General features: G+C 38.2%; 1 protein-coding gene across 1 annotated transcript; it reads left to right on the top strand.

Moving 5' to 3' along the window:
- Positions 1-957: 957 nt before the first annotated feature.
- LOC134376847 (TNF receptor-associated factor 6) lies at positions 958-17,560 on the top strand. Its single transcript, XM_063095391.1, has 7 exons — positions 958-1,174; positions 6,697-7,014; positions 9,774-9,924; positions 10,832-10,990; positions 12,411-12,482; positions 14,236-14,313; positions 16,212-17,560. Exons 2-7 carry the CDS (start codon positions 6,719-6,721, stop codon positions 17,079-17,081), a joined length of 1,626 nt encoding a protein of 541 aa, XP_062951461.1. The 5' UTR covers positions 958-1,174; positions 6,697-6,718; the 3' UTR covers positions 17,082-17,560.
- Positions 17,561-20,017: the final 2,457 nt, after the last annotated feature.

Here is a 20,017-nt window from a genome sequence, read left to right as displayed (position 1 = left end):
ATACTATCTCCTACATAGTTTTATATAATTTACTTACATACATTAACTTCTCTCACCCTTCCAACAATCCTGTGAGGTAGGTACTGTTATTATTCTCACATTAATATGAGATGAGAAAATTGAAACAAGTACAGATTAAGTGATTTATCTAAGTCACACAGTTTATTAATGGAAAAATTGGATTTGAACCAAGCGTTCTAATTTCAGCATATGTACATATGACTAATACCTCCCCTAAGAGGTGGACCAGGAGCCAAATTTTCAGAGGTGGGTGAAAACCTTTTGTGCATCTCCTGCATAATGCCTGTTACATTCATTAGATGTTTACATCCAGTTAAACAGGGAATTCAAAATAGCTTTCCCATGACAGTCACAGAGAAGGGGTTGGTGGTGTTGGCAGCAATTTCAAAGAAATGGTTAACGCATGAGTTGACTCCCTTGGACTGGATGAAGAGGAAAGACCAGGTGATAATAGAGGGTTCTACCTATCGTGGAAACTTCCTTGGCAAGGAGGGTGGAGGTGGGAAGGGAGTAAAAAATTCCCGAAGCTCAAATGATCTACAAAACTTCTCGGGGTTTTCTCCTGCTTGGATAGGGAGTTGGCTAGAAAGGCTATATAAAAAGTTTGGTGTTACTGCTGTCGATACTGCTCACCAAATCACAGTTACTCCGGAACTGATCGTCTCATCGCCATCTCTCTTATTGCATTTCAGCCTCCCGACATATACGCGCACACACATAAACACGCCCCGGTTCAGGACTGCGGCATAAGGAACTCCCAGCCGGGACGCCCGAGCTGGAGGAAGCCCAGCCGAGCGTGCGGGATCGACAGCCCGCCCTGATCCGCGCTTGCGCTGCAGCCCCGCGCCGTGGAAGACCGCCAGCAGGGGGCGCCCTCGCCCGGCTCGGCCGCTCTGTCTCCTCCCCCGCCCGCTCCCCGCCCTCGCTTCCCGCAGCCAGCAGAGAAGGCGGAAGCAGCGACGGCCGCGGCTGGGGCTCGGGCTCCGCTGGCCCGCGGAAGCAGCGGCGGCGGCCTTCGGCCCGGAGAGATTGGCCTTCGGACCTCCTTGCTTGGAAGTGCAGTGGCCGTCCTCTCCCGGAGCCCTGACTGAGCCGAGTGTGCGGCCGGGTGGAACCCTGCGCGCCTTGTTCGGCGGCCCAGCGCACTTGAGCGGTGAGTCTCCTTCGGACGCCTCCTCCCGGCGGCTGCGGCCTCTCTTCCCCCGGGTCGGGGACGCCGCCCCCTGACCCGCCGCCTCCCCCAGGTCGGGGACGCGGCCCCCGTCCCTTCCCTCCGCTCTCCCGGCCACCCCCTCCCCGCTCACTCCAGTCCCCGGAGGGAACCCTGCTCCTACTTCCTCAGCCCTGCCTTCCCTTCCCAGAAAAGGAAATTGCTTCCTGGATTTTCCCATCTCTAGGAGCTGTTACCAGTTTAATTAAAAAAAAAAAAAAAAAAAAAAAGTCCGTTCAAGTGCCCAGCGACTCCCTCTGTCACGGCCTTGGGAAAGCTATTTTTGGTTTCCCTGTTGAACTCGGTCAAGATCCTAGGCAGCGAATTTAAAAAAGAAAAAATGTTTCAAATGACACGAATGTTCCCTCGCCCGCCCCTGCACTAGGTGGTTCTAGCGATTGTTCCTGACACTGGGTTGATAAAACTGTTCCTAGTATTTGGCTTGAGGGGAACTCCAGCTGAGAGTTAGGACTGTCTTGAATGTGACCAGAAAGCACCTAAAGTATTAGCTGTTCGGATGTATAGTATTTGTTTCTTTTGTTTCGTCGAGAGCAGATTACAGTACTGAATGTCTTGCTACACAGGTACAGGAACGAGAAAAACTTGTAAAGAAATTCTCAGTGTTGGCCTGGTGAACCTGGCCACTGGAGTTTTATCCATTCTCCTTTGATTAGTAGGGAAGATGGAGGGGCTTTTCTGATTTTGAGGTTAGGGGTGTGGGGTAAGGACAGTGTGGCCTCTTGTGACTCAAGGAAGGAATGTGTTTCACACACTAGTTGCCCATGCGATAGATACAAGGATCACATCAGAGTTTCAACATTCAAACACTATATACATCCCAGTATTTATGAATTGTAACGTGAGGTCTTTTCTGTGATAAATTTTGGATATGTGGTGCTGATAAATTTTTGGCTACTTGGATTTTGAAAGAAGTGGTTCAAATCCTTGCCTCCTGAAGGAGAATAAATAGTGCCTAGAAAGGAGAATGCCCCTTGAATTTGGATTCAAAATTAAGGTACAGTAATTAAATATTTTGTAGCATCTTCTGGACATTGCAGCACGTTTGTAGGTCTTTGCATTTTAGGAATAGATTTAAGGAATTGTTGAATAGTTCCTGTTTCTAAAGCTAGTAGCAAATTCAAGGTAATTTTTCAGGATTTTCTTTTACATAGTTTTACTCTATATGAGTTGTATGTTTACCCATGTATCAATTTCACTTGACTTGACATTGACTCATTTAAGGCATAACTTGTTGATTTCTTTAGCTTGGCACTTTCTCTCATTAGTATCTCTTGATCACAGAGGAACAAGTTTGTGGATCACCCTACTGCTCCCTCCCCCAAGACATTTAATAATATTCTCTTGGGTTATAATGTGTACGCAGACACTAATTGGTGGAGTTAAGCTGTGATTTATGACAAGGCTGTTTTCACTATTTATTCATTTTGCAGTCGAAAAAAGTTGGCAATGGTTACATCCCACAATATTTAATTAAAGTAGTACTTACCATACTAGATTCACAACTGCAAAAAGGGAATTGAAGTTATAAAGCTCTTAACTTAGAAGCTAAGGAACCATTTAAACTTTGTTTCATTCTTTATACTCATGTAGAAAGCCACATAAATGAGTTGAAAAGAGGCTGTCAGAAATTTTTATTTTTTGAAAACATATTAACATATTATTTGAGCTTACTTTACGTAAGCCAAAGTTCTTTCTCAAACCCACTTTTTAGCAGTTCATGAAGTGGATCCCTGTGGCACAGTATGAGGTTAAAAAGAATCCTAGTAGAGCATAATATTTTCTGCCTGCATGCCGGATCATATTCTATTCACTTCTGTGGCTCACTCAAAGCACTTTTTGTTCTTCTCTTAGTGTTAATTAAAATATCTACTTCATTGTGGTTAAGTTAGGAAAGTGGTTTTTTGCTTAAGTGTTTGCGATCCGTAAAAGTAAAGGGAAAAAAGGCCTTACGTTGCCATAAAGGAAAATTAAACATAAAAATACTAAATGGTACTCAGAATACTGTTTTTGGCTTAATTTCCCCTTTGTAGTATAGTTACATGGGATTATATGCTGTTACTTAGAGGGTGAATGTCTGAAAAAGTTTATTTGGAAGCTTCTATGTTACTCTTTTTTATATTGAAACATAACAGATTTTACATATTTGTAGGGTACAGAGTTGACTATCGATACTTGTATACAATATGTGATGATCAAATTAATTTGCATATTCATTACACAATGTAATCATTCTTTGTGTCCATTAACCAATTTCTTGCTGCCCCTCTTCCCCATCCCCCTTTAGTAACCACAGTTTTGTTCTCTCCTTCCGAATGTTCAACATATTATTGTGATTGTTGTTTGTTTGTTTCTTTTTTTTTTTAGCTCCCACTTGTGAGTGAGGACATGCAGTATTTCTCTTTCTGGCTTATTTCACTTAACATAATTTTCTCCAAGCTTATTCATGCTGCGACGAATGGCAGAATTTCCTTCTTTTTTATGGCTGAGTAGTATTCCCTTGTGTATATACACCACATTTCCTTCGCTAGTCATCCATCAGTGGACATTTAGGTTGGTTCCATATCTTGGCTATTGTAAATAGAGCTGTGATAAAGATGGGAATGCAGGTATCACTTTGACCTGATTTCTATAGTCCCAGCTTCTTGGGAGGCTGATGCTGGAGGATCACTTGGGCCCAGGAGTTCTGGGTTGTAGTGTGCTATGCCAATCAGGTGTCTGCACTAAATTCGTGATCAATATGGCGACCTCCAGGAGCAGGGGACCACTAGGTTGCCTAAGGAAGGGTGAACCGGCCCAGGTCAGAGACAGAGCAGGTTAAAACTCCCAAGCTGATCTGTGTTGTTTCTTAAAGCATGGAAAGTAACGTGAAACTTGAAGGAGGACATCTAGATTTTAAGAGTGCTCACATTTGTCTTACACTATGTTCCTACAGTGGAATTCCTTTTAAGGAGTTGTAACTGATTAAACAGGTTTTCTTAGGAACATATTAGCTATAAAAAGGTCTCTTTAAATCTAAAGACATTCAAGTTTTTTGAACTTGGCTAGAAGAAGGTAGTGTGTAGACTATCCAATAACCCGAATTTTGAACTGGACATTTGGGTGGAAAAAGTAGACCTTAGCTCAGTGACTTTTGCCTTTGTCTTCTGGCTAGTACTTTGATATATGCTGTACAACTAAATAACAAATATTAATTTTTCAAAAGTGATTTTACTTTAAAAAGATAAAGTGGTTAAAAATTTAAGAGAAATATACCTCAGTATTGTCAAGGGTATAGAAAATGGGCTCTCATATATATTTTGTTTGTGGGAGTGGACATATTGGATAACCAGCAGTATCCATCAGAAAGCTTAAAAAGTTACATACTCATTGACCCAAAAATTCTACTTGGAAATTTACCTAAAGAAGTAATTGGACACAAAAATGTATATGGGAAGGAAAATAACAAAGGATATAAACCCTAGTGTAGCAAAACAGTATTATTTGTCCTCAGATTCGGAGAATATAAAGAGGGGCCTTATAGGGTGCAGGTATAGTGATTAGTTCTACTGTTTGTCACTGTCTTGCCATTCCTTCCTTCCATTCAGTCTGTATGAGCCCCCCCTTAGGAGTCTACATCAGATATAACAGGCTCTGGGAGCTATTTTTAACTTTTCAAAAATATTTTTCAAAACTAAACAAATAAAATGTTTCTTTGTTGATTCTTTGGAATTCTATCAACTCACTGTAGTAATGCTGGATAGCTCATGTGTAATAGTAGCTGAGGTCGGCACCTTAGTCTAATGTAATACAAATAAAGGGAAATCAATTTTAAATGCAGCTTCATCGACCAATTTGTGAAACAGATAAACATAGTACAAAGTACATGGGCTCAAGGGTCAGGTAGACTTGAGTTCTGATCCCAACTCTGTTACTTATTAGTTGGGTAATTCTGGGCAAATTACTTATAACCTGTTCAAGCTCATAGTTTCCACTTGATAAGTAGGGACATTAAAGCTATTAAATAAAATACTATATAAAACTGTTTTAGTGATAATGCATTCTTACTGCCAGGCACAGGTCTAAGTGCTTTGCACATTAACACATTTAATCCTCTCAGTAACTCTCAGGTGGATTCTGTCGTTAGCCCTATTTTACAGATGAGAAAATTGAAGCACAGAAAGGTTATATTACTTGCCTAGGTCATACACCAAGTAATGGAATAAAAGCATTCAACTCAGATCATCCAATTCCAGCACGTGAACTCTTCACCACTTCACGGTACTGCCTTTCAAGCCATGACAGGGCCTCATCCTTTGTAGGTGCTCTCCAAATGGTACTCATAATCTTTGAGGAGAATAAAAAGGTATTTGTAGTGGTAAAAAGATCAAGGACTACTATCTTAATCCTCTGGCCAAGGGGCAGCAAGGATTTTTATATAAATATGAGACAGGCAGGGGACTAATTGTCTACCCGTATTGACTGCAGGTAGACTGGAGGCTCACACTCTGTTTCTAGAACTATATCTGGCACATATTAGGAATTTTCCTCAAGGGTAATTATCTAAAATAGAGACATAGTTACACAGGCTGTGAATTGCTTTTAGACATTAGCTTCTCACTTGTAAGTACCATAATGGTTTGGAATTTGAAGGCATCTCATCTGCTCGTGAGAGCAATAGTTTTCCATCGGCAAATGAAACATCACTTGTTTTTCCAGTCATTAATAATGAAACATAGTCACTTGGCCTCACTGAAGGCAGATGGACATAAAGATGTACTTTTTCATTTCTGTTCTTTCTACATAATAGAAATCTCCACACTGAGTATTTGGAAGTTATTGTGGAATTTTTAGATCTAGAAGAAGAAACAGATCCAGACAACAACTTGCCCGAGATCACACATCTGTTAGTGGCACGTGATCACGTCATTTCCTGTGCACTGCTCTTCCTGGCACTGCCCTGCTATAGCCATATTATTCTCTTCAGCTTAGGATACTCGAAGGTACTTCAGCAGCATGATTAAGTTCTTCAGCAGATGCTTATTGAACACCTGTACTATGAAAAATTTTGTGCTAAATAATGAGGATATGAAAATTAAATCCTGACCTCAGTCACAGGAAACAGACATATGAACAGATAATTATGATATAGATGAGTACTACAGTTGAGCTGCTTTTCCTTTTTTAACCTTATATTGTCATTGTACTAGATCATGAACTCCTTAAGTGACCGACCCATCCTTTTTGTGTGCTCCAAGTGCTCTGCACAAATAATGGTATATATGTACTGAAGGAGGGAATCAGATAAGTTATGATAAAATAGAAGTCATGAAGCAAAGCTCAAAACACTTTAAGTTTCCTGTAAATAACATGAACACAACTAATATAACACAGCTAAAAGGTGAGTTGTGTAAACTATGTGTGTAGACATGTACATGTAAAGGCATTTTTTCTTGCTTTTTCTGCAGAGCAATTGGTAATCAAGTTACTATGAGTCTGTTAAACTGTGAAAATAGCTGTGGATCCAGCCAGTCTGAAAGTGACTGCTGTGCTGCCATGGCCAGCTCCTGTACCGCTACAGCAAAGGATGACAGTGTGAGTGGAACTGCCAGCACGGGGAACCTCTCCAGCTCCTTTATGGAAGAGATCCAGGGATATGATGTGGAATTTGACCCACCCTTGGAGAGCAAGTATGAGTGCCCCATCTGCTTGATGGCATTACGGGAAGCAGTGCAAACACCATGTGGCCACAGGTTCTGCAAAGCCTGCATCATCAAATCAATAAGGTACGTGAGCACAAGCAAGAATGAAGTGCTTATAACAGAACCAAATGCAGAGAACCAAATACACAACACAGGACATCCCAAGAGTGTTCTTACACATAAAAATCTAATTAGGAAGAACAACACTATAGAAAACTGAGAAAGTTAAGGTTCTTATCCCAGTTTCTGCTGTGGTATGAAAGGTGACTTCTATCTCATCCCTTACCTGACCCTTGGAAGAATAAGTAAATAAATAGCTACTTCTCCTTAAAGCAATTCTCATGCAGATTAGGGGGTGACTCTGTGCATTAAGGAAATATTTTTTAAATGTACTTTAAGTGATAATGCTATCCTAGATTATGATAATCTCAATCATATGAAGCATGCTGACTCTGTAAGGGATCAGTTTTGATTTTAGTCACATTAAATTCTGTTGCTTGGTATCTAGAAGCAACTGTAAATTAACCAGTATTTTGAAAGAAAGTATTAACTGAAAGCTCTATCCTCATAATATATCCAAAATCCTATCCCTTCTCACTGCTTCCACTGCTACTGCCCTGTTCTGAATCACCATCAGCTCTCCAACAGGCCTGCCTGCTTCTCCTCTCGCCTTCTTCCAGGCAGTTCTCAATACAGCAGTCAGAGTGAACCTGGTAAAATAAGTAAGATGATCTCACCTCTGCCCAGAACATTGCAACCAGTATCTGGGAGTAAAACCCAACATCCTTATAAGGCCCTGTATGATAGACCCATGCATCTCTTCTGTGCTACCTTTGCTCTCCTTACAGCCATTCCCTCTTTGTTCTTCCTTGAACATGTCAAGCACACTCCTGCCTTAGTGAGTGGCTTTAACTGTTCTCTCTGCTTGGAACACTGTTGCCACAGCTGACACCTTAATTCCCTCCAGTGTGGCTCAAATCTCACGTCTAATAGGTCCTCTGGCTGCCCCATTTATACCACAGCATGTGTCCATCCTACTTACCTCCAGCACTCCCAGTTTCCCTTACCAGGCTCTACTTTTGCTTTTTTCCTTAGCACTCTGCCTTCTAAAACACCACATAATTTAAGTATTTATTGTCTGCTCTCCCCACTGGAAGATAAGCTCCTTGAGAGCAAAGGTTTAAATCTGTAGTATTTCTTGACATTTCCCTAGTGCTGGCAACAATGCCTGACCCACAGTAGGTGCTCAGTAAATCATGGTTGCTTTAACTGAATGAAAGTACATGGGATTTCCACAAATAGATACATTTTACTGTAATTCAAAAGTAAATGGGAATATTTTTAGGTGACTAAGAAGTTGTATGCAGGACAAAAAAATTGGAAGATTGGGGAGGTTTATAAGGCTCAACTTTTTCAGTTTATAATGATTTTTATTTATGTTGTATTTGGGTGAAAATGGTACCATATTATGGATCGTTAATTTTCCTGTAGGTAGAAATGCATAGTATTTTACCAAGTGTCACCCACCCATGCCCAGGAAGTTAGCTAATTAACAGTTTTTAATAGCAAGATATTCATAAAAATAGTGGGACAGTGGTTTGAAAAGAAAGTAAAACCCACAAAAGGAAGTAAGGCTTTTTTTTTTTTTCCTATCTCCCTCTAAGCTAAAAATAGCCCATGAAATTGGCTCTAATGTTCTTAAAGGACCTGCTCTGAAATTTCTTGTTATAGTCACTCAAGGAATCAAAATGCATCTCAATCCACTTCCATTTTCTTTTGGAGTGTTTGCCAATACTGTGGATAATCGTTTTCAGTTTACTTTGTAAGTTTCTTATTTTCTCTTTGACAGTTATCACTTTAGGTTTAAGGTACATATTTCAGTAAACTGTTTATGGCTTCCTGTGCTTCTCAGAGAACATTTGGTAGTGTACTAATAACATTATGCAGTCTGGGAGAGGCCCCATAAAGATCATTATGTATCTCACTTCTATTAGGTCTGAGCCATTTGACAGCAATCACCATTTTTAAGTCCTTTTTGCCTACCACAGCAACTAGCAGTGTTGAGCACATAGGTACTTGGTAAATGTTTGAGTGATTGATTAAGGTTCCGGTAGCCTACCAGACCCTGTCACATTTTGAGTGTGGAGATTGAGACATCCCGAAAAGTTAAAGGGCAATGACAGACACTCAAGCTTCCTGAGAATGGATTTTCCCATCATAAGACAAAAGAAACCACTGGGAAGCAGGACATAGGTAGAGGTCCTTTAACTGCCTATTACGTTGCACCCTAGACGTACAAATAAAGGAAACCTTTTTTGCCCATCAGCTGGAGTGTTGTAGTGACAGTTTCAGAGTGAAAAATGTGGCCTCATGGGGGTACCACTAATTGGTTAACTTACGATTGAGCAATGAACTATAGACATGTTGTTGGTATTGTGAGCAGCACATTCCATCTTAGTTGTGTGTTGTATAGGTGCTGACAGAATAGAGGCCAGCCAGACTGCCAAAATTCCCATTCTTAACTTTTACTTTATTTTATGCCAATCAAAATATGATTTTATTCAATTAATGTTTCTCATTTTTTTTTAAGCTGGAATCTATTCCAATCTCAAATCCCGTAGCTTTTGATAGGTAATCAATATGGTACTTGTTGTACTCATTTCATAAAAGAGTAGTTCATAAAATAGTTTATTTTGGTGATACTACGCAATAGAATGTGCTAAATTATTTTTTCATAGTAAATAATAAATGGAGAATTTATTGTAGTAAATTAAAGTTGTTTGGATTTTCTAATGTGAATGTTTAAATCTACTCATTGTACATATCCTATTTGTTTCTTTTAGAGATGCAGGTCATAAGTGTCCCGTTGACAATGAAATACTGCTGGAAAATCAACTATTTCCTGACAATTTTGCAAAACGAGAGATTCTTTCTCTGATGGTAAAGTGTCCAAATGAAGGTTGTTTGCACAAAATGGAACTGAGGCATCTCGAGGTATTAAAGTTATTTTCTAGCTGTTAGCATGTATGCAAGGCAGCTCCTAGAGAATAGAGACGTTGCTGTGTCCGTCTGTGTATGCCAGTACATAGCAAATGATATTTGGTTAATAAATTCTTGCTGAATTAATACCAACCCTTTGATTATTGAATATAAATGTAAATAGAAACCAAGAATTTCTTATTCTGTCTGCTGTTGCTTTGCCCCAACAATAATAAAAATGAAATTAGTATTCTTCTACACGTTTTTTGAGTGAGCATTATCTGCAGTAAAGCTGAAGCGCATTTTAAATAGAAGTGTCATATTTTAATCCCATAGCTTCATTGCTCTCATTTTGAAATAAATAGTAAGTCCCATATAGCCATCGTCTCCAGTAGCCTCATCATACTGTTTTTCTCAATTGTGCATTTTATTATGAACTACGTGGAATACTCCTGTAGTTTGAGATTAAATAAAGCAATTAGATAATAAAATAATTTGCTTTATATTAAATAAGTCAGTTACTAGCCTGGTATTTTTTAATCAGATTAAATAGTGTTAATGTTCAATTTGAAATTAAATGTTTAAGACAGATTTGTAACTTGCTCCTATTAGCTCTTTTTGAAGGAGTGGTCCTCTTGATGTGTACTACTAAGTTGATAATCAGGAAATCTGACTTCTTTCCAGCTCTCTTCCCTAATTGCATGCATGAACTTGAGAATTCGCCTTATTTATATAAATTTGCAGTCCACAGCGATTATTTGGAGAAAAACCCTTAAGGCCTTCATAGTGTGAATAATTCTGTGGTGTGTACTAGAAAAAGTCAGTTCAGTAGCCAATTTTATAAAAAAGAACAGTGTATTCTTAGAAGAGAGTTCAAGGTTGACAAATACTAATCAATTACTTTTTTTTTTACTTATTGTAGGATCATCAAGCACATTGTGAGTTTGCTCTTATGAATTGTCCCCAATGCCAACATCCCTTCCAAAAATGTCAAATTGATATTCACATTCTCAAGGATTGTCCAAGGAGACAGGTTTCTTGTGTAAACTGTGCTGTATCGATGGCATTTGAAGATAAAGAGGCATGTACTAACTTGGATTTGTTAATTCTACTACTACTTAAAAAATTTTATAAATGTATATTTGAGGGAGTTAGCAGTAGATATGGATATGATTCCAACTCTGAGTCCACATTATCAATTTTGGGAAAACTGATTTTTAGGAAAGAAAAGAAAGTTCAATAACCATTTAATTAAGTAGATGTAAAGCTTACATTTGCACATCTTTCTTAAAAATATTCTTTATACTAATTACCACTATTGTAGATCTGCAAATAACAAAAGCTTCTAGAAAAGGCACATGCTGATTGATTTTTCTATGTGATAGTTTAATGACCAATCATACACAAACAAATGAATGATTACTGTATAAGACTTATACAGAATTGTTTTCAAAAAGAGAATGGGTTGTTACAGCTATTACAAAGAATAAATTAAATCCCACAAAATGTGTTCTCCTTATGGTAATTAATCATGCTATATACATATAATGTATTCACTTTTCAGTATGTATGTTATACTTCAATTGAAAACTATATCTTTTGAAAAGAAATGTTATGTGCCTCAAAGCCTCATGATGATAGAGCAGTTTTTCCATTCAGAAGCTGAGATTTAGAAAGGTTAAATAATTTTATATTAATATTTTCAGCGGCAGAGCTAACACTACAATTCTAGCCTTTGCTCCCTAACCTATGTACTCTTTACTAAAATAATCTAGATATAATTTATATTCTTTTCTACTATTACTTAGATAACTTCCTTATAAGAACTTTAGTTCTTATAAATTTGTATTGGTAATTTTCCCTACTTTCTTATGAGATGAAGCATACTATATTCATTATGTTGATAAAATATTCAAACAAATCAGCCTGCTGAAGATGTAGAGAAGTCTCAGACATAATTAGAGCAAATTGGCATCTCCTTCCTAAACTTCAGTAAATTAGATGAACTTAACCTGAAGGTTAATTATTTCTCAGCACATCTACTGAAGTCATTGTATTCTAGAAAACAAGGCTCACCCTTCTGGGGCATTTGAGAATCTGGGCACCAAAGCCTCCTGCCCTAATACATTTGTTCTTTAACCCTGTTGACAAGAGTTGTAATTAAATCATCATGCTGCTGCTGAAAATTTTTGGAAGAAGCATTGGCAAATGATGTCCAAACTAGACACAGATGCTCTACCTCAGATTAAAAGGAAGTGAATTTTAAAATTATCTTTTACCTGCTACCGTATTCTTTTAAAGAGCTAGAAGTTTGTATGAATCTTGTTATTACACTGGCAAAGTGAGAAAAAAATATCTTTTATATTTTATTATCAAATTTTTGCTTTACATAAATTGATGTTCTTTGTTTATAGTGAAACAATTACTTTTTATAAGAATTAGTTGTTTTTACTTTTTCAGATTTTCTCATGATTTTCTCATATTTCTCTAATAAAATTTAGATTCATGACCAGAACTGTCCTTTGGCAAATGTCATCTGTGAATACTGCAATACCATGCTCATCAGAGAACAGGTATAATGATTCTCTTTCGTAAGTTAATATTTTCATAAATAGCTTAAAGTGAGTTAGTTTTTTTAATTGAAAATATAAGTGAATAAGGCAAAATGAATACAGGTTGAAGAAGTATTAGAGCTGTGTGAAAATTTTTCATATAAATTAGTATAATTAAATACTTTCTGAAATAAAACATCCAGCCCTTTTTAAGTCGTTAAAATTTTTAAGTCATTAACCTAGTACCTATGCTTATATATATTTATAAAAATTCCCCACAAAACCAGATAATTTTAAGATTAAAAATATTCAAAAGAAAGGGTCCCTATTTAAAGAAAGATAAAACTTTAAGAAATACATATTTACACACTGTGAAATGAGAATCTTAGGCATCCAGAGACAGGCTGAAAGAGTAAGAGGGAACAACAAAATAGAAGAAAGCAAGCCTATTCAGTATCAGAACATTGTTAGTATCTGTAGCCTCTGAGGCATATAGGGAGGTTTTGAGATTTTCAGTACCCATAGCTTCTCTATTCACTTGTCCGGTAGGACACTAATGGGGTATCATCAGAAGTAGTAGTTATAATAGAAAATTAAGTTTTGATTATTAATATGGAAAGGAAAATTCCATCCAATTGCTATCTTCTGACATTTGGGGAGTTGAATATGAATATTAGTCACAAATGTTTATACACCCATGACAACATAGGAATACACCCGTGAAATCTACAAATCCAGAGATCATTGTTGATTACCTTATTAAGTAGAAGCAAGCAGAGCCTGTCACTTGCCTAACTTTTCCATTTGTCTGAGAGTCTCTTAGTTTTTTTCCAACAAAGCCTTAATTTGAAGGTATTGACTTCCTTTTTCCTGTGAGGTCTCACCCCCCTGGTTTTCCTTTTTGCTCCCTTTTAATATTTAAAGGAAACCATGCAGCACATTTAAAACCCAGCAAAAATTTAATGTAGGAAAAAACCTAGCCTAAGAGTCAGAAAACCTACGTTTTGATCCTTACTGTTCCACTAATTGCCCTCTGATCACTGGCAAGTTGACATTCTAGGTCAAATACCAGCTAGTAGCCCACCAGCCAAATCTTGCCCACTGTCTGGTTTTGTAAATGAAGTTTTATTGGAAGATAGCCATGCCCATGTGTGTATGTATTGTGTATGGCTGCTTTGGCTTCACAGTGGTAGAATTGAATACTTGGGACAGAGACCATACGGCCCACATTTACTATCTGACTAAATGCTGACTCCTGTTATAGATTGTTTCCCCAGTGTAGCTAAAATATGCCTCTGTTAACCAAAGGGCAGATGATTTATGAAAGGCAGTCATAAGGGAATTAATGGGTGGCTTCAGTGTATGCAGTTGATTGGTCCCTATTAAATGGCCCTAGACCACAGTGAGAGCCCTGGTAGAGTTTGCAGTTATAGTTGTCAGAGGTGTTTTTTCTCCAACTTGCCACTAGAGGGCACCAGTTCCCAGCAATAGGAACAAATTTATTTTCTTGAAATGAATTTTGAGTGATTTGGGAGGGGTTTCTGTTATAAGATGTTATTTCCTTTCTCTCTAACTTTTGGAGGTAAATATTATTTTAATCTTTGTGGGCTGTGTGGTTTCTGTTGAAATGAAACTCAGCCAGTGTGGTACAAAAGCAACCATAGGCAATACATAGTTTTGTTCAGGTAAAACATAGATCACATTTTAAGTGTGATCTCATCAAACTAGAACATAAGCAGGGAAAAACATTTTCAACTTTTGTTTTGGTTTTCAGATGCCTAATCATTATGATCTAGACTGCCCTACAGCTCCAGTTCCATGCACATTCAGTACTTTTGGTTGCCAGGAAAAGGTAAGGTTTTAAAAAGTCTTAAATTTAAATCAAGAATATTCAGTTATATAATGTAGTGGAGAACACCAACAAGAATGTAAATGTTTGTAAAACAGTGTGATAAATTATATAATAGAGTTACTTATGGATGCTGCAAGCGAAAGCAAAGGCACACCTAGCGGTGTCTAAAGCAGTCAGGCAGACTTGACAAAAGGTGATGGGCTGAATCTTAATAGATGAAAAAAAAGTTGTCCAAGAAGGCAAGAGAGTGGCTGGCGAGAGAGTGAGTGAGCAAGCATGGTGATTTGGGGAACTACAGTAGTTTGTTTTATGTTATTCAACCCAGTAACAATATAGAAGATTTGAAATAGGAGTAGGGGTGGCAATACCTGAGCTGTTAGAATACCAAGACCCCATATGAGGACAGCATGAATTATGGTGGTGACAGTGAAGATAGATCTAGGAGGTAATACACATTTAGGAGGGAAGATCTATTGACTCTGTAGCTAAATAGATGTGATGGGTGGAGAGGGAGGTGTTTAGAATGATTCTTGGTTTCTGACCTTGGTCACTGGGTAAATGAAAGGGCCATTCAGCAACAGAGAGTGAACACAGCAAAGAACTGATTGGAAGCAGAGGTTAAAAAAAAAAATCCGCTTTAATGGTACTGAGTTGTAGATAGGAATTCACCCAACTATGGGACATCCAGGCGGAGATGACTGGCATGAATTGTATATGTGGTTTTAAGCTCCAAAGAGAAATTCGGATTCAGAACATGGATTTGGTGAAGTAATTTGTGGTGATAAAGGAAGGTGTGATTGAGATCATATAGATTATGTACATGAAAGAGAAGTAGACCAAGAAAAGGAGCCATGAATGAATAGTATTAGAAACAGATGAACCAGGCGAGAAGAAAGTATTGTTATGGTCTCCAAAATTAGTTTTAAGAGTCTAGTGATCAGTAGTGTTAAATGTCTGAGATAAATCATTATTTGTGATGTTTTTCTTTCTGAAGAGTGTGATACACTTTTGCTTTTTCATTATCCTTTTTTCCTGACTTTTTTATAATAGTTTTTAATAATTTAAAAGATAAAATGAACATAATGGTATATATAATTACATTTTGTACTAAAATTCTGTATTTGTGTGCTTAAAGACTTGAAGGGAATGTATCAAAATGTTAATGGAAGTTAGGTGAGATAATAGGTAACTTATTTTCTTTTTGACCATCAATGTTTTCTGTTTTTCTATAATATACATGAGTTTCTTTTGTAAAAAAATTGTTATATCATGAATGTTTTTCATGTAACATTCTTGATAATCTTAGAATAGTGTAGAGAATGGAATGATTCCAGTTCACAGTAGATTGTACGGGTAGACTACCCTTGACTTTAAAAGGAAGAAGGAGCAAATGGTACTAACTAGTGAGAGACATAAGATCAATAAAGAGGTTTGCCTTTTTTTGTTTGTTTTTTAATGGGAAAGATTTTAATAATTATATTCTGAGGGAAAGGGTTAGAAGAAGAGAATGCTTGTAGATAAAGGAGAAATGGGATAACTGAGTAAAACTTGGGCTGGATGCCATTTAGGGCACAGGGGGAGCATTAATCTTGGACAAGAAGAGAGTCATCTCTGAGTCAGAAAAGGAGGGGTGTAGATACTTTTATTTTTGTAGGTGGGAGGGCAGTCTATCCGAGTGAAAGCTGAAGGAGTATTCATTAGACAGCCTCGGTTTTTCAGTGAATTAACAGGCAAAAATCATCTCATTGGATTGAGAATCTGAGGAAAGCAAAGGAAAGTTGTAGAGGACTGAGGGGAGTGATGATGCCACTTAAAAACCTCTTATTTGGTCTGACCAGGTCCTTTGCCTAGTCCTCACAGTGTCTATTCTCAACCCAAGTCTTGTGCTTGATTTTTAGATGCAGAGGAATCACTTGGCACGCCACCTACAAGAGAACACCCAGTCACACATGAGAATGTTGGCCCAGGCCGTTCATAGTTTAAACCTTGCGTTAACTCCCATCTCTCAACGTGATATGCTTCCGTATGATCCTGCCTCTCTGTCCCGGGTTTCCTCTGGGTGTCACCCAGAGGTCCAGAATTTCCAGGAAACCATTCACCAGTTGGAGGGTCGCCTTGTAAGACAAGACCATCAAATCCGGGAGCTGATTGCTAAAATGGAAACTCAGAGCATGTATGTAAGTGAACTCAAACGAACTATTCGAACTCTTGAGGACAAAGTTGCTGAAATTGAAGCACAGCAGTGCAATGGGATTTACATCTGGAAGATTGGCAACTTTGGTATGCACTTGAAATCTCAAGAAGAGGAAAAACCTGTTGTTATTCATAGCCCTGGATTCTACACAGGCAAACCCGGATACAAACTGTGCATGCGCTTGCACCTTCAGTTACCAACTGCTCAGCGCTGTGCAAACTATATATCCCTCTTTGTCCACACAATGCAAGGAGAGTATGACAGCCACCTCCCTTGGCCCTTCCAGGGTACAATACGCCTTACAATTCTCGATCAGTCTGAAGCACCTGTAAGGCAAAACCATGAAGAAATAATGGATGCCAAACCAGAGCTGCTTGCCTTCCAGCGACCCACAATCCCACGGAACCCAAAAGGTTTTGGCTATGTAACTTTTATGCATCTGGAAGCCCTAAGACAAAGAACCTTCATAAAGGATGATACGTTATTAGTACGCTGTGAGGTGTCTACGCGCTTCGACATGGGTAGCCTTCGGAGGGAAGGTTTTCAGCCACGAAGTACAGATGCAGGGGTATAGCATCCTCTCACTTGTTCAGAAAATACTATGTGAAGAAAACAGTGCCTTTCCTTGCCTTGTTCTCAATAATAATACACAAACAAAAAAAGGAAGATGTAATGCCCACTAGAGTATGTTAAGTCACAACTTCTTCCTGTTACAGATGTCTGAGGAAGTTTTTTCTTGGAAATCTGCACATTCGATGTTTTTTTCAAAAATCTTACTTCTAAGATGCCTTTGGCTGTTTCAGCAGCTATTTAGTGAGTTAGTATACCTCTTTGTTGCATTTTCTTGGACTTTGCTCCAGTGTGTTTTATTGTCTAAAGCCCAGAGTTGGAGTACTGATGTCCAACCTTTAAGAAGAATGAACTTTTATTAAAACTTCAATTTTTATAGTATTATATGTAATATATTAAATGTGAGAATCACTACTGTCTTGTGCTGGTACCACCTGAAAGAAAACGAGCCAAAACGCTGGGTACCATTCAAGCTTTATTAAAGGAAGAAAAACCTGTTGGGCTGTGCTCAAAATGGCAGGGGCAGCAGCCGCTAAAGGGAGTAGGTAGGCGTATATGGGTTGGTAGGTGCGAAAAACGCAGGCAGGGAGGGGGCATGCTGGTGTGTGGGATCAGGTCAACGATTGGTGCTGGTGTGGTGGGTAGGGGTGATATATTCAAGATGGGAGGTACCTCCAGGCGGGAGTGGAAGGGTTTCTTTGTCTAGGAAACCACGAGGTACGGTAAAAGACTGGTGGCCATTTTGTACTCAGTATGGTGCTGGTTGCATCCCTGATGATGTTGGCCCATCCAAGATGACACTGATTGTATCCAAGATGGCGCTGGCCATGTCCAAGATCTATCACCAGCAAGAAGAGTTATCACTCTAGAGGGTTGAGTTCTCATTTTATTTTAGCTCCTATAGATTTCAGAGAATTTGAACCATAACCCTTGGAAAGCATTAAGTTCTCATTCACCCCATTTTTTCCCAGAGTGTTACTGAGGATATTCATGGACTAGTTTAAACCCTAAATGTAACCTTACTTATTTAGTGTAAACTTGTTGTCTGATCCATGATGCTATGTATGTAGTTGTCTGGTAATGAGAAATCAGAGCCCCAGACCAGTGTTCAAAATCAGCCTTAATATTAAGAAGGCATGAGACCTTGTCTGTGTGAAGAGTCTGGTTTTCGGTTCCAGGCAGCCAGCAAAGATCACTTTGACCTTTTACTTTTTTCTCTACCCTCCTTCCCCACCCCACCTTTAGGGTCCTGTTCTGATGAGTTTGTCTTACAGTGAAAACAAAGGTCAAGCAGAGAGCTTTGTTGCTCTGTGCCACTGGCAGTATTGCGGGCTCATCGCTGGTTACCCCTTATTTCCTAGCAGTTTCTGTCCCTTACGTGTACTTTCCAACTAGCTCCTGAAGCACTGCAGCACCACTCTTTCAGTAGGGAAACCTGCACTGCTCCTGTTCCTGTGATTGTTTTCAATGAATAAAAAATTGTCAAGTTTAAAAAGTAAACAGTAATTATTTTTGTATTTGCATAGAAGAAGCCTGAAGGAAATATACTAAACTTTTTAATGGCTTATTCTTTGTGCTTACTTATGTTTTTTTACACTTTCTACAATAAACATGTACTTTTATCAGAGAAAAAAAATTCACTGTTGCCACGAAACATTCAACTCCCCGCAAAAAAAGGAAATGATATTTAAAAGCTTACTGGTCAAATTTCTATTAAAAGCATGGCTGTGCATTAGGTGCTAAAAGGAGTCGTTTCCTGCCTTGGTTATATTATTCTTTTCTACTAATTCAGGAATTTTTAAAAGAGGTTTTTGAGGGCTGGCTGGTTATCTCAGTTGGTTAGAGCGTGGTGTTGATAACACCAGGGTCAAGGGTTCGGATCCCCAGACCAGCCAGCCACAAAAAAATAAATAATAGTATTTTGCCTAACTTCAATTTTTCTGAGCATCGTTTCCCATCTGTAAAATGAGTTGGACTAGATGTTTCTAAGGTCCTCTCCAACCATAAAATTCTGTCTTAAGAAATTAAATTCTAACCAGCAGAATATTGACAATACTTATTAAAGGATTTTGCCTGTAGAGAATTGCTTTTAACTTCTCTTTGCTGACACTAATACTGATACTTTAATTTAGTGCCCATCAAGTGAGTCACATCTTAATTAAAATGATCAACTTTTTAACCCCCAACATTTGGCATTTTGTAATAAACTAACCGGTTATTTTATGCTGGTCATTCACTGTGAATACGATGTAAAAATAATAGTCAAGCTGTATTTCCAAAGAAGAAAACTTTTGATAAGACTTCAACTCAGAATCAAGTCTTAACCTGGAAAGTTGGTTTCTTTCTTATATTTTTTGTATCTCCTACCTCATTCTTAAACATGCTAGTTTCCCCCACTTGGTCTACAAGCCTTTAGACTATGTATTTATATTTTATTAACCACCTTTTATCAGAGTCATCTTTCACCATCATTCTGGGACATTGCTAAATTTTAAAAAATAAAAGTTGTTTTCCTCTTTTTTCAGAAGTGTTCAACCCAATGTTGGATGAAATTTGCTGCAATACATTTTGCTACTGGAAAACAAGTTTGGATATTGATTTGTAGTTTGGTAGTTTATTGCTATTCGTTGTTGCAGCCGTGACAGTTTCTGGCTATACTACAGTATTATTCAACTTTTATTTGGGGGATGAATAGTAGAAAAAAGTGAATAGAATGAAGTTGAGTTTTTTACCCTAATGATGGACTAATATAGAGGTGTTGGATGTTCTCTAGCGATTATTTTTGTAACCAGTACAAAATTATGTTCTCCACTACTGTTTTTATACCAGTAAGTCTCAGATAAACTAAGAGCATGCCTATGAATTATGCATGCAGTTAGAATACATTCACTTTACGGAGAAGCTTTTGCTTGTTATCCCTTTATCCAGGGAATCCTCAAA

Source organism: Cynocephalus volans, chromosome 4, assembly GCF_027409185.1.
Source record: "Cynocephalus volans isolate mCynVol1 chromosome 4, mCynVol1.pri, whole genome shotgun sequence".
In the NCBI taxonomy this organism is placed as follows: domain Eukaryota; kingdom Metazoa; phylum Chordata; class Mammalia; order Dermoptera; family Cynocephalidae; genus Cynocephalus; species Cynocephalus volans.
This window is presented reverse-complemented; position numbering and strand designations above follow the sequence as displayed.

What these genes read in the sequence shown, in the direction of transcription:
- LOC134376847 (XM_063095391.1), top strand. Translation starts at nt 6,719, where the DNA reads ATGAGTCTGTTAAACTGTGAAAATAGCTGTGGATCCAGCCAGTCTGAA. An exon ending in TGGCATTTGAAGATAAAGAG is followed by an intron (nt 10,991 to 12,410) that starts GCATGTACTAAC and finishes AATAAAATTTAG; the next exon opens with ATTCATGACCAGAACTGTCC. An exon ending in CTTTTGGTTGCCAGGAAAAG is followed by an intron (nt 14,314 to 16,211) that starts GTAAGGTTTTAA and finishes CTTGATTTTTAG; the next exon opens with ATGCAGAGGAATCACTTGGC.